Source organism: Danio aesculapii, chromosome 25 (genome assembly GCF_903798145.1).
Source record: "Danio aesculapii chromosome 25, fDanAes4.1, whole genome shotgun sequence".
Classification (NCBI taxonomy): Eukaryota; Metazoa; Chordata; class Actinopteri; order Cypriniformes; family Danionidae; genus Danio; species Danio aesculapii.
In genome coordinates this window covers 10,179,612-10,195,036 of record NC_079459.1, presented here as the reverse complement: position 1 = coordinate 10,195,036, position 15,425 = coordinate 10,179,612, and the positions used below count along the sequence as shown (strand labels likewise).

Sequence of the window (15,425 nt, the reverse complement as noted above, 5' to 3'; positions counted from 1 at the left end):
GAAAGGCAGTGAAAGGCCAGAAAGATGCTGAAATCTCTCAGTGGTTATCCAGCAACCCTCTACCCTTCCTCATTGTGAATGAATAGTAGCTCCTTTAGTCCAACATCCACATTAGCAGGATGATGAAGATGAAACTAGGGTGGACATTTTAGCAAGACAATGATGCCAAACAAAGCCAAGAAAACTCTTAAAAGCTTTCAGAGAAAAAAAATGAAACTGTAGAATGCCCCAGCCAATCACCTGATTTGAATCTAATAGAAAATACAAAACAAAGATCAGATTTGATAGAGGAGATGCACAGAAACATCAAGATTTTCACACTCTATTGAAGTCTGTGAAAAACTCACTCCTGAGCAATTCATTAGACTTCATTCTCCAAAAAGGTGTCCTTAAGCTGCCATCACCAAAAAGCCTTTTAATTAAAGTATGAAATACATTTCAGTAGTTCAGTAGTTTCTTCTTGTGTCCATTTCATTGTTATAACACATAACTAGTTATTACACATAACTCAGATTTTTTTAGTTTGTTTTGTTTTGTTTTATTTTTATGTTTGTGTTGTTTAAGTTTTTACCAAATTCTGCTTTAATTCCATGTTAACAGCTCCTTTATAAATATTAATCCCAGGCAAAAAACATGACATGTTCAATACTTGTTTTTCTCGCTGTAAGTTTTAATGGCATTCACGAAAGAACAAAAATAAAACTAAGAGAAATTCTGAACTATCATCGTGTTGTCAGTCAGTAATTATCACATCTCATGGGCCCATGTCATCCAGTCTTCATCTCATGTTAGTCTTGGAAAAAAAAGTTGTCAATTAATATTTTTCATCCTTATTTTTGTCAATGAAATTAACACAATGTAACAAAAAATGTATTGATATGAATCAAGCAATTATATATCTGGGCTTTTATTCAAATGTAAAGATTGACTCGCAATAGCTTCACTCGTTTTTCCAGAAGCTCATAAATGGTGGTGTGAAATGCAAGAACGGTTAAGCCTAAATTAAATCTGTCCAATTTCATTGCTTAAGAGGAGTAAATAGATTGAAGTACAAAACTCATATGGATCTTAAAAAAAAAACGTTAGAGTGGGTCGATAGGATTTTAATGGTTGGAAAGAAATCTGTCAGATTGGATTAGACATTTTTATTTGTTGTTCCTAAGATTAACTAAAATCTCATGGGTTTGGAGAATTGAGGTAAATTAACCCAAATGGCAGGAATCTCTCTGCATCTTTACTCTCGTTTGGAATAGACATATATATATATATATATATATATATATATATATATATATATATATATATATATATATATATATATATATATATATATATATATATATATATAGTACCTAGAATAGTTAACAGTATTAGTATTTTATTTTATTTTAACAGTTTTACTGGCCAAACGTGCAATATGAACAATTACAAGTGTGCTGTAGTTTTACAGTATTACTGGGGCAACCAAAGTTTTACAGCATTTTTACAGTGTTACAGTTGTTTTTTATATTTATATATATATTTTTTTCTCATTTCTGTAGTTAATCGTCCTTTTTGAAAAACACACGTTCTGTTGCATAATTTTAGTTTGTCCAATTTATTTAGTCAAAGAGAATTTATATTTAAAAAGTTGGATGTGTTTTATGAAGCATGTAGAAAGGAGTAAGTTCTTTTACAATGGGAAATGCATGGCAAAGAGAATGAAATTTTAATGTGGTTTATTTTGTGGCCACAAATCATCTTGTGTTTTCAGTTTTTAGTTTCTACAATAATTTTAGCAGATTAGGTTACTAAAACTGCTTCACAAAATGATTTAATCCCTTTAAATAATCATTTAGGCCCCATTTACACTGTCAGACCTTGATGCCCAATTCCGATTTGTTGCCTATATCTGATTTTCTTGCCTCTCCATTTACAAGTTATTTTAATTGTGACCCAAATCCGATTCATGTGTTTGCACTTGCCATACATTTTACGTCGCGCATGCATAAAGGCGGGTTCTAGCATCTGCACCACATTAGCCACGATGGAAGAATTTGTCTTGCTTTTAGCTCAGCAAAATATGCGAAGTTCGCCCAACTTTAAAATGATTTGGAGGCGGTGGAGGAGGGAAAGGGCTGTCATCGCAGCTTGCGCATATAGTTTATACAGTATATGGTGTCCTCCACCATTCAGAGGAATTTGTTGCTACGAGAGAGATCTCAGGTCTGGTGGGAGCAAATTGTGGTGACTGACCACTTTCCTCCTCCATGTTTTCTCTTTTGTTGTTGTTTATTGTGTCGGCATCTCCACACGCTCTTCCTTCTACATCATTAAACTGAGGAGAAGTTTAATGTCGCAGGTTTAATGACATACAAAACGGAATGCCTCAAAAAATTCGATCTGCCTGTTTACATGAATGTCGCATTGTCACATATCCGATTTATATCTGATTTATTTCCACATATGAAGGAGGCCTGAAATTGATCTCTGAATATCGGAATGCATGCGTTTTTTTTCGTGTTTACGCGGTCATAGAACAGATCCGATCTGTGTCACAAGAGCAAAAAACGGAATTGGGTCACATTTAACTGGCAGTGTAAACAGGGCCTTAGTTGTGTTCCTGGAACTCATATTATGTCCTTTTTATGGTGCTTATATATCTGTAAACAACCACTTTAATTTTCTGACTGCCAAGTGATTAGTCACCACCTATCTGCCCTTCATGTCTAAATAAAGGTTTAGCAATTTATTCATTTCACATGCTGTTGTGCGTATATAAGCCACGTGCATCGTCCAACCCTTTATAACTCAATAATAAAACAATGGCTATCTTTAGCTGGCTTCTGTCTACCCGTTTGGCAGTCATCATAGTCATCTCCATTCACTTCTTTCCTCTAGCCACCCACACATGAGAGAGATGCCACTCATTAAAAGCTTTCAGCTTTCAGCCTAGCCTATTGATTTATATATAAACGTACATTTGATCTTTTATTCTAAAGACATTCAGACAAATATAAAAAAATGGGTCACACTTTAGGTTCCATTAGTTAATGTATTTACTAACATGAACTATTAATGAACAATACTTGTACAGTATTTATTAATCACATAAACTCATGGATTATTAAAATGGTTAACGTTAGTTAAAGCAATGTGAGTTAAGAAGAACTAACAATGAATAACTGTGGTTTCATTAACGATAACAAAAATAAATAAATACTGTAATAAATGTAATGTTCATTGTTTGTTCATGTTGGTACTGTAAATACATTACATAATGTACATAATGTTAGTGGAAAATTGTTGCAACTTTTATTTCAGTATGTTCATGTATTTTCAACTGAAACAGAATACTAAGTACACTCAAAAAAAGATTTTTGCTGCTTGTTCAAACTACCTATTTAAATTGTGTACAACGTAATTTTTTTTATGTCCAAGCTATTTAAATTTCATCGTTCATCCATTTTTCTTCGGCTTAGTCTCTATTTCAGAGGTTGCCACAGCGGAATGAACCACCAACTATTCCAGCATATGTTTTACGCAGCAAATGTCCTTCCAGCTGCAATCAAGTATTGGGAAACACCCATACAGACTCATTCAGACACACTACAGACATTTTAGCTTAATTTAATTATACCGCATTTCTTTGGACTTTGAGGGAAACCAGGGCACCCGGAGAAAACCCACGCCAACACAGGGAGAACATACAAACTCTACACAGAAATGCCAACTGACCCAGGTGGGACTCCAACCAGCGACCTTCTTGCTGTGAGCAAACAGTGCTAACCACTGAGCCACTAAATCTAAATTTAAAAACTATTAAGTTAAATTAATCGATTTGTGGCACACATTTCCACACATTGCGTTATTTCAACTTATTTGAATTATGTTATTTCAGCTTATATAAAGTACATCATTTCAACTTATTTTGGCAAATATACAGTAGCTCATGAATATTTTGATCCATTATGTCCTATAACTTTCATTTGAATTGCCCGGTAAACACAGTATACTCTTCAGAAGGTAATTTGGACAACCAGACTTGTATGTTATTTATTGCAGTTTAAAATGCAGCTGCCTTAATAATGTCTGCAGTTAGCTGGGACTGATCTCAGAATTAGCTTTAGCACAGTAATGGCTCACTGAGTGAAGCAACAAACAATGTAATTAATATTTCAGATGCTAATACCAAAAGAATGAGTGTTATTCTTCTGCAAGTTGGTAATTCTACAAAACTGAAATCATTAAAGCAAACGCTTCAAAATCTTCAAACTGAGTGAAAATTAAACTCTATAACATGTTATTCTATTAACTTTAAACAACTTTATAATTTCATTGACAACATTTCCCACTCTAATTCAATCCCACACAAGGCATGCTAGGAACTACCAATGCTATCTCATGTCAACTCATAACTTTTTGATTTAGTGGTTAATTCATATGAATTTGTAACATCTCATTCGTATAATTTGGTACAATTTGCTCATCCCCCAAAGACGATTGGATTTAGGGGTGGGGTTTAGCACCATGCCTCCTTTTAAAAATCATACATTGTTGTAGGTCTGAACTCATCTGAATTCGCATGAATTAGCCACTAAAACAGACACAATGTAAAATGGTTACATTTTGTCATGAGATCAGGCTGGAACTACATATAGACTAACCAGGTAGTTACACCAACACAATTCCTTTATGTTGTCCCAACAAGTTTTACAAGACTTGTGTTTCAGCTCATTTTAAAACAGAAGTTTGAACAAGCAGCAACAATCAGACTATGAAGATTACTAAAACAAGCAAGCGCTGATTAATTGGTAACCTAAAGAATAACAATGTGTGCTAGTCAAATAAAAATTATATTTTTTGATTCTACATGGACTTTAATTAGCTTTAACTAATAGAACCTTATTGTAAAGCGTCACCAATAATTTTACTTCATCATTTTTTTAAGTGAACAATTCCCTTAATTTTTTTTACATTACATCTTTTGCAATTACTTTTTCCATGTTCCATGTTCCTTGCTCAAAACATTTAAACTCTTGCTGACACAACTGCCTGCATTTCTTCTTAGTGACCCTGTTTTTTAGGACATACAGTAGGGATTCTGATCAGACTGCTGTCCAGCTTAGAGCTGTAGGGCCGAAGGGGCTGCTTTTATCCCAAACAGGCCTGACAACTGACCTGGATTAAAGCTCCAGAGAGACAGAGGGACAAAGAGACCAAGATTCAAAGTGGCAAAAGTGATAAGAATGCAGAGAGAAAGACAAGACCAAAGTTTAAGGGAAAAGTCTGAAACCAATAAATATTTTTATTCGTCATTTATTTATTGTTTAAGCTGAAAATAAAGGGGTTTTATCATTTATAATCATTGTATACTAATGAAAAATAGGAAAAACATATTTTGAGAATGTTGGGATAAGAAAGATGCATAAAAGTGAAAGAACGGTTGCTCTGAATTGTGTTGAGTGGCTTTCTCTTATTGATGATTAAAAGTTCAGTCTGTATTTATATGAACAACTGCTGTCAATAAGCAAAGAAACTAATTTATTACTAATTTATTATTAAAAGAAATCCCTAAATATAAGGCCTGCATCCTTTTCCACAATGTTCAACAATTACATTATTTATTGCCATTGCTCAAAATATGTTATACATTATACTAAATTTGCATTCAAAGGCTTGGAGTTGGAATGTTTTTGAAAAACATCAATTAAAATGAATAACTATAAAACAGTGAAAACATTAATAACATTGAAAAATGTCTTTATGTAATTCAATTTAATTCATCGTTATTTCTATAGCGCTTTTCTGATGTAGATTGTGTCAAAGCAGCTTAACATAGAAGTTCTACAATAAATTGAAACTCTCTCAGTCTAGTGTTCAGAGTTCAAGTTTAGTTCAGTTCAGTGTGGTTTAATTTTCACTGCTGAAATTGCAAACACTGAAGAGCAAATCCATCAATGCACTGCTTTACAGCTTCCAAACCAAGCCAGCCAGTGGGGTCAGTGGCGAGGATTTTTCTTTAATGAAAACTGATCCTTCATTTATGTATTCAATATACTAAATTTTGCCTAAGAAACATTCATTAATATCAGTATTGGGTAACACTTTATTTTGATGGTCCATTTGAGTGACTGCTTAATATCTGTTGATACTGCTACTTCAGCAGACATTTAACTCACTATAAGAAACTTTGCAAGCACATGTCAACTTACACTAACCCTAACCCCAACCCTAACCCAAACCTAACAATCTACTTATAATCTAATGAAAATTATTTGGCATGTAGATGCAATGTAACTTAACTTACAAATGGACCATCAAAATAAAGTGTGACCAAATATTGAAAATTGTTGTGATTCTTAGTGGTTTTCTTTGAGTGTTTTTCTTCCTCCAGAATCTTTGATTAATAGAAAGTTTAAATACATTTATTGAAATATTATATTAAAATAAAATGAATTGCTAACATAAATGAATAATTTGATTCATTATTAAAAGTATTGATTTCTTTTAAAAAAGAAAACAAAATCTTCATGACCCCCAAGTTTACACAACACATGAAAAATTCAAACATTATCAAATCAAATGCTCTTTCCTCTCATTTCTGTTGCTCTCATTTAATAAAATGATTCCCAAATCTTGTCCACTCTTAGCTGTAAGCATCATCTTACCGTGTGTCTCTTCACAGGTCACGGTCCATCAGCGGCGCATCCTCTGGTCTCTCCACCAGTCCTCTCAGCAGTCCACGGGTGAGTAAACTCCCCCGACACACCCACTTCTTTCTGTCTACCAATTACTGTAGCACGCTGCTGCACTGTCAGATTAACAGCAACAATATCACACTCTATTTTGTGTTTGTAGGACGTCACATTCACTGCATAACTGTGATTAGCGACGTGCGCTAATTTCCATAAAACACATCTAAATTTTTTTAATAGCTGTGACTTTATAAAGTTACTGTGAAATTATTAAATACAAATGCATCATAAAATGCCACATAAATAGGTTATTTTTAGGTGATGTGTTACACAACAACACAAGGGGCAACTAATTTAATTCATAGTTCACCCAAAAATGAAAATCCTTTCATAATTCGCTCACCTTTTTCTTATTAGGTGAAACCTGTAACCATTGACTTCTATAGTATGTGTTTTTTCTACTATGGAAGTCAGTGGTTACAGATTTTCAGCTCTTTAAAATGTGTATAAATAGTGTATAAATAGTAAGTAAATTTTCAGTTTTGGGTGAACTGTGCCTGTAAGGTTTGCACTGTAAGTTAATGGGTGTAAGTAAGTGTTTTGAAAACAAAACTTGCATTATATAATGTCATTTACAGACAATGGGCTCTATTTTAATGATCTAGGTGCAAATTTTGAAACGCAGGGTGCAAAAGCATTAAGGGCATATCCAAATCCATTTTTGCTATTTTAAAGGCTATTTTAGACCTGCTCTCAGCTGTTACACAGTCTATTTTAGTTCCTCAAAATAGCAACGCACTAGCAATGCTCCTTAACACACCTCTTTTCTAGACCGAAACACCCATGAGTCCACAAAGTGGCGCAAATGGATTTGCTATTTAAACAACGTGGCGGAAAACGGGAAAATTAGGGTTAAGTTGGTCTGAAAATAGCAACACATCGTGGAAACACGTCTTGCGCCGGGTATATGATAGTGCCCAAAATGTTATCAGATTGCTTACTTAGAGACCTTAGAGTCTTAGAAACTTAGAGTCTGCAAACAAAACACTTTACATTTCCATTATCCAGCATGATTCAAGGCACCATTAAAAAATGTCACAGAGATGTATTTACATGTATTACACAACAATAAAATAAGGTAAATAGCTTACACAAAGTGTATAAAGTTCAAAGAAGAGCTGAAATACCATGACAAAAATAGTTGTTGATTACTTTTTTTGAGATAATGATTATTAATTTTTAATAATTGAACACATGAGTCTAGTGTGTGAGTAAGCATAATGACATTTCATATTCTGGATACTTATAAAACATTTAGAACTATTTAGGAACTGGTTCATGGCTTTTACTTGGAAATTAATTCTTTGAATTGATTATTTTTGTGTAAAAAAAAACAGTTGTGAAAAAATATTAATAAATTATCTACATAAAGATATCTACATAAAAAGAACAAAGAGCAAGCACATCACTTGAATTATACGGTCTTGCAAAAACTGTGCTTATAGTCATGGCAGATTGAATATTTTACAGAGGATCTTGGTTGTTTAGGAAAGCAGAATTTATGACATTTAGGGTTAGGGTTAGAATGCTGAACCAAAATTGTATGCTTAAAATCATTGTCAAAATGAATTAAAAAAGGATAAAGGGTAATTTAATGCAACATGGGTATACCGATAATGCTGTAATTTAAAGGGCACCTACTGTATAATGAAAATCAACTTTTGTAAGCTGTTTGGACAGATCTGTGTGTAGGTATAGGGTGTCCACAGTCATATTGGAGTAATAGAAACACAACAAGTCTCTTTTTTAAATTTTCTGACGTTAAAATAGGATCCAAATCCCTGGAAATCTAAGGCAACATGTCGTAGGAGTGCGGCTTTCCCCGCCCACCGATTTGATTGACAGCCACATATCAACATGACACCATAGTAACATGTAAAATCATATCCACAAGACAGGACTTGCACGAAACAACTGGAATTAACAGATTTGTTCAACTCTCTGTGATCATTTGCGCCTCAAGAATGAGTAAGAAGAATTTTAAATCAGTGCATGTTTGTAATAAAGAAAAGACAATAAACTTGCTACGTAATTCATCACCCAGACCGCATGCCAGTACAATTATAAAAGAAGACACTTAAATCCCAGTTTGTGGACTTAAATCAGGTTTATTTTGTACATTAACATAATGGATATCCATACAGCAGTGGATATTAACGTGTATCCTGTCACATTTGACATGCAAAAACAGTGCAAAGCTAAATGTGTGTGATGACATTGTGCGTGACTCATCGTTGCAGAAAGGTTTAAATTAACTCCACAACAAATAACCATTAGAAAAGATCTTAATGTAGTAATGGATATCTGCTTCATTCTTGTCTGTCGCTGTACTGTTTATCTACATGAGACACAGCAGGTGAAGGCTACACCCATCAGAGCGATCTCTATGGCTCTGACATGCATGTGGGAACAGTGGGCGGGGAGAACTAGCTCATTTGCATTAAAGGCACAGGCAACAAAAACAGCTACAATGTCCTAACAGCTCAAAATTTACAGATTCAGAAAGGTATAACACATAATCTAATGGGTATTTTGAGCTGAAACTTTACAGACAAATTCTGGAGACACAAAAGACTTATCTTAAGTTTTGAAAAAGAGATAAAATAGGTGCCCTTTAAATTGTATTAATGATGACTTTTCACTTAAACAATTGGATCTTGCAACAGTTATGAAAGACCTCATCTGAACATGTAGCAAAGTAAACAAGAAAGGAAATCGAGCAATAGTGAGCTGCAGAAGAAAGTGGTTTTTGTTTTATGGGGATTCTCTTTTATCTCATTTACTTGTCTCTGTATCCTTTCCCAAATGTAAATCCAGCTCAGGGAATGCTGTAGAAAATCCTGCTTCTCCGATTAACACAGCTCTTGGCTAAACCTTTTCCAGTTGACTTGTTTAAGACGGCTCACCAATTACAGAGGCCTTACAGTAAAGCTCAGCAATGTATAGTGCTGATTTCTGCTGGAAATTGCTTTAAAAGTTCACTGTATAAATGACCGTTCTGTATGTCATATCAAAATTGATGATTTTTGTAGATCTTGTGGTCTTTTTTCATGTTTGACAAATTAAACTTTCATTGTTTAGCTGAATTCATATGGTGAACAAGCAATTTGTGATTTTTAAGTATTTCTGCAAATTGGTTGCATTTGAGTTTTGAGATATTCATATTGAGGCACTCACAAGATTTTAAAGTTTCTGGATGCCATCAGATCTTGCCATTTGCTGTTAGTTTGTTAGCAGATGATTTGAATGTGAATCTAAATCCATACTGGTCAATGGCATGACTAATGATTTCCCATACGGTGTATATATGATATGACGTATTTACCAATGATACCAATTTTTAAAAACATTGAAATGCGAGTCATAAATACAGTTCCGTGGGAGCTCTCTTTTGAATTTAACCTGTTATTATTTGTACCTGAGGTTAAAAACTTAAAAATGTGAAGATGACGCAACTGTCTCAGTATCATAATGTAAAGTAGTAAGCTTGAATTCAAAGGAATTCACTTATTTAATAAAAACCTATAGTCATATTATGTTTTTACAGGTGACCAAAATTCAACGTCTAGCCAGTGTCTAGGGACAATGTGATTTGGATGTCCAATAATGATGTCAAATGACGTTGATATTTGGTCGATTTTAGGTTGTTAGAAAGTAACCAAAATCCAATGTCGACTCAACATCTATAACCAACATCATATTGACGTCAAATACTGACATTTATTCGTCAGGTATGGCAACCAAAATCCAATGTCCAATCAATAGTGGTAACGTCCACACAACATCAAGCAGTTACATAATTAGACATTGATATTTGGTTGGTTTTAGGTTGGACGTTGGCCTGACTTTGAGTTCTGACGTCAACTCGATTTTCATTTCCAAACAAAATGCAACGTCCCCATGACGTTGGGGTACAGCGTCAATCTGACATCATGTTGACGTCTTGTGCCTGCTGGGTGTTTAAAGCCATTTCGGTCATCATACAGTAAACATCCATCATCTTCTCATCAGTGACATGCATCATTATGATGCAATTTACCTTCTATGTGTGATTTGATTGGACTCTTCGACTGTTTTTTTCTAATCCCTATACACAAGAAAAAATAAAGTAGTGACTGCAGGTTGAAGGAAAGTAGTGGAGTAAAAGTACAGATACAGCACTAAAAATGTACTCAAGGGTAAGTAAAAGTACACATTTTTAAAACTACTCGGTAAATTACAGTTCCTGAGAAAAACTACTCAATTACAGCAATTTGAGTAGTTGTAATTAGTTACTTTACACTACTGATCATATAATTTATTATCCTAATGTGGTAATCTCTTTTATCTTTTAGGGTAATAATAAATATAATAATAATAATAATAATAATAATAATAATAATAATAATAATAATAATAATAATAATAATAATAATAATAATAATAATCATCATCATCATTATCATCATCATCATAATCATAATCATAATCAATAATAACAAAAATAATAATAACAATAATAATCACCATCATCATAATAATAATAATAATAATAATAATAATAATAATAATAATAATAATAATAATATTTTTTTACTAATTAACTAATGCATTTTTAACTTTTTAAATATTAATATTTTATTATTATTATTATTGTTATTATTATTAATAGTAGTAGTAGTAGTAGTGTTATTGTTTTCATTAATATTAGTAATTTACAACAGGAAATTATACAACAATTTTAGGCTATTAAAGATTATTTCATTTGATTAATTATGGACGCTTGTATTTGTATTTGACCTAAATTCTAAAAATCGCAATGTCCGCATATCTGTGTGCTCTTGTTTGAAGTTGCCCATTCCACAGTAGAAAGCTTTGCTCTTTAACCCCTATTTATTTTGTCATTGGCAGCTTTCTTTGTTGTTTGATCTTCACAATTGTCTTGTTGCATCTTTCGCTCACCTGTCTTGGCTAACTGCATGCTGTTTTTTTTTTCTTCTGCATCACCACGGCTCCTTCTTCCTCCTTAAATCCCTCTTTGTGCTTTACCTACAATACTTTGTGATACGTGCCTGTATGTCTTGATGTGTTCTGCTCTGATTCTCATCTTCCCCTAAAGCCTGTCCGAAAGTTTTGCATCCCACCTCAGTCCAGTGAGCTGCTTTTGTCCCCCAGTTCTAGTATCACAGACTCTCTAAAACCAAACTCGGATCAAAACATAGCAAAAACTTCTAACTTGCTGACACCAAACTCTATATCTGAGTCTCTTTTGCCTTACCCAAAGACTCAAACTCTTCCAGCCAAACCCAAAGACAAACCCTTACAGTCTGCCCGATCAAACCCCCTACCTGAATCCGAGCCAGAGCAAATTTCGACAGCCAAATCAGAACCTTCAACTCCATGTCAGCCTCAAGCACCATGTATACCGGGCAGCCCACTAGTGCGGAGGGCCACCCCTGCATCCATTATTCCTCCTCAACTCTCGGTCCCCTTTAGACCCGTTGTCCCACTTTCTCCCATTCGTCTACACCACTTCCACCCTGTGCCCGGCTCTGACCACACCACCAAATCTATCCCTACAATACAGGTGACCCCACACCCTTCTCCAAGGAGCAGCCCTATTCCCACCCCGAAAGGAACACCCGTCCACACGCCGAAGAACAGTCCGGCAGGGACACCGACTCCTACACCACCACCGAGCCCCTCCATTGGGGGAATGCCCTGGAAGACACGACTCAACTCCATCAAGAACAGCTTTCTAGGCTCGCCACGCTTTCACCGGAGGAAACTGCAAGGTATTGTATTATATATCTATAACAACAACCCTGTTCCTGGAGGGCTACCATCCTGCAGAATTCAGCTCCAACTTCAGGTCCTAATTAATTAGGACCTGAAGCAGCACTTGATAATTAGAGACAGGTGTTGCAGGAAGTTGCAGGAAGGTACATCTCTAGGAACAGGTTTGGTTAGATAACTATATATTATATATCTATAATTTAGCACTTCCTGTGTGCACTGCCTCTTCTTGTTGAATTGCTGAATGCCTCCTAACTTGTAAGTCGTTTTGGACAAAAGCATCTGCCAAATGACTAAATGTAAATGCATTGTAACAAATTTATGGATAAACAAACTACAATTCATCCATCCATTCATTCTTCACACCGCTTGTCTTGTGTAGGTCACTCTGATACTGAAACATCTTGGGCCTTTAAACCTCTTGCGCTCTTTATAATCCAGGAAATGAACCGAAGATCTTGATAAGATCATCTTGTCCATCGGCGCGTTTACAGAGTCTTGTCCAATAAAATGTTCTTGAACAGTGGTTCCCAACCTTTTTAAACTGTCGGCCCACTAAACCTTACATGCATGTTTCTGCGGTCCCCTGTCTGCTATTCATGGCATGGTTAGCAACTGAAAACTGTTAACTTTCTTTATTGAATAAACTACCAATATACATACAATGTACATAGCAGGTCACCAAGTCCAGACAGACTCCGTTTTACACTTTTTAAGAAAATGTGAAAAAAAAAAAAATCAGGAAACAGGCAAAGCGAGTTCAGACCTTCACGAGACAGATTTTTCCGCAATAGTGAAGTTTTGTGTTGTTCCCACAAAACATTTGTGTTTTGAACAAAAACAAATGTGACCTTGTGATTGTAACTTGTGATGGCCATGTCTGATCTGAAAGCGCGACATGCACACCACCCTCGAATGGACAAAATCTGTCACATCAGTCAAAACCTATCCGTATTTTACCATTCTATTCGCTATCATCCCCATTTAGGTATTGCATTTATCCCATACTTTTAATCTTTCTGCACTCATTTTTTTTTTGCTCGTTCAAACCACTTACTTAAAATGAGCTGAAACAACACAATTCTTGAGATTTCATTGGGACAACTTAATTTTTTTATGTTCAATCCACATAAATTTGTTAAAAGTGTTAAGTTAACTTAACACTTAAGTTAATCAATTTGTGTTGGGACAACGTGAATTAATTGTGTATGAAAACAGTGTATGAAAAGTGAAAGTAGCATCAACACAGAGTCGATCTCAAATGTGCTATAATTGCAAGAGTATTTTTACAACCCAATGTTGACAGGTATGATAATGTGTTCTTGTCACTTCTGTGGGTTAGATAAATACTTCTTTATTTGCCTTTTTAATGTATTTTTGTTTCTATCCATTTTGCGGAATCCCACAGACAATGTTAAGCACCCGCACAAACACGAGTGTCTTAATGCCCACACCATTGTGCATATGCAGCAGCATTCACCAATCAAATAAAATAGCATCAAGTCCTGAGTCCATGTCCTAGGACCGATTGGCAGTCAAAACTGGCAGAGAACTAGATCACTGGACCTGTTGACAGACATGTATGCAGCATGTTTTTAATTTAGAGGGATGTTATTAAACCAATCAGTGAAATTGAATAGTGAACGCATAATAACAATTTATCATTTATTTCCTGACATTTATTTATGACAATACATTTTAACATGTACTGTATTAACAACAGTTTTTTTCAGTTAATAACAGCTGGTAGTAACCCCGTGGCCCACAGGTTGTAAGGCACAGAAAAAAAAACAGCAAGTTAAAATGTATTGATATTTATCGGTTTAAAGTTCAGTAAATGTACAAAACCTCCACTGCTCCAATGGGCTGTAGCTCCAACTTGCCTCAGCACACCTGCTTGGAAGTTTTTACTATACCTATTAAGACCTTGAGTAGCCAGTTGAGGTGTGCTTAATTAAAGAAGGAGCTAAACTATATAGTGGCCCTTCAGGAGCAGGATTTATCACCCCTGCATTATGTGGACAAAGGAAAACAATCTATTATATTTTTTAAACTTATTTTTTCTGCTAAATTGTAATTGTTTCAAACATCTGGAATCATTTGAGAGCCACAGAGAGAGGATACTGTAATATGATTTCTTCTAAACCCCTCTGAATGGAGCAAACCTAAAATAAAGCTAACCTCCTTTGTGTTATGGATCTTTATGGCTAAATTGTGTCATTTACATTTAAAATTAAGATAGCTGTTGTAGTTACATTGTTTCAGTGGCATCAATTTGCATTTTTAAGCACCCTTTCCTGCAAATGATCCAGTCTCATTGCTAGAATAGCCTTTAATCCCAATTCAAATGGACAACAACACTTACTCACAAGCTTTGCACGTTTGCATGCAGCTATAATATTTTAAGTATATACAGTAAAGGTCTACATTATTAGCACTCCTCAAATTACAATTTTTTTTCTTTTTTATAAAGTCTTATTTCTTTTATTGTGGATGGATTTTTTTTTTTTTTCATTTTCTTTTAATAATTGTGAATGTCAACATTATTAAGTTCCTCAATTTTTTTTAATCTCTGTTGTCCACTGTTATTGTCCAATGACTTGCCTAATTAACCCAGCTTGTCTAGTTAACCTATGCCTTTAAATTGCACTTCAAGCTGAATGCTAGTATCTTACAAATTAGCTAGTAAAACATTATGTAAAGTCATGAATCTGAAACACACTAATGTTCTTGCTTTATTTTCAACAGTTCCCACTCAAGAGGAAATGTCCAGCCTAACGCCAGAGTCTTCCCCAGAGTGAGTGCACATATTTTCGTAGAATGTTACAGATGTGTAAGATTCCATTCTATCGACCCAACGAAATAGTTGTTTTAGTTTATTTTAAATAAGTAGTTTAAACAAGCAGCAATATA

At 34.6% G+C, this 15,425-nt stretch overlaps 1 protein-coding gene across 1 annotated transcript in view; it reads left to right on the top strand.

Annotated features, from left to right (window-relative positions):
• brsk2a (BR serine/threonine kinase 2a) overlaps positions 1-15,425 on the top strand; it is a 328,235-nt gene that overhangs the window by 288,000 nt on the left and 24,810 nt on the right. Inside the window, exons 13-15 of the mRNA XM_056451941.1 lie at positions 6,668-6,728; positions 12,304-12,511; positions 15,261-15,309. Of these exons, the coding sequence (XP_056307916.1) occupies positions 6,668-6,728; positions 12,304-12,511; positions 15,261-15,309 (318 nt within the window). The remainder of the gene's footprint in view (positions 1-6,667; positions 6,729-12,303; positions 12,512-15,260; positions 15,310-15,425) is intronic.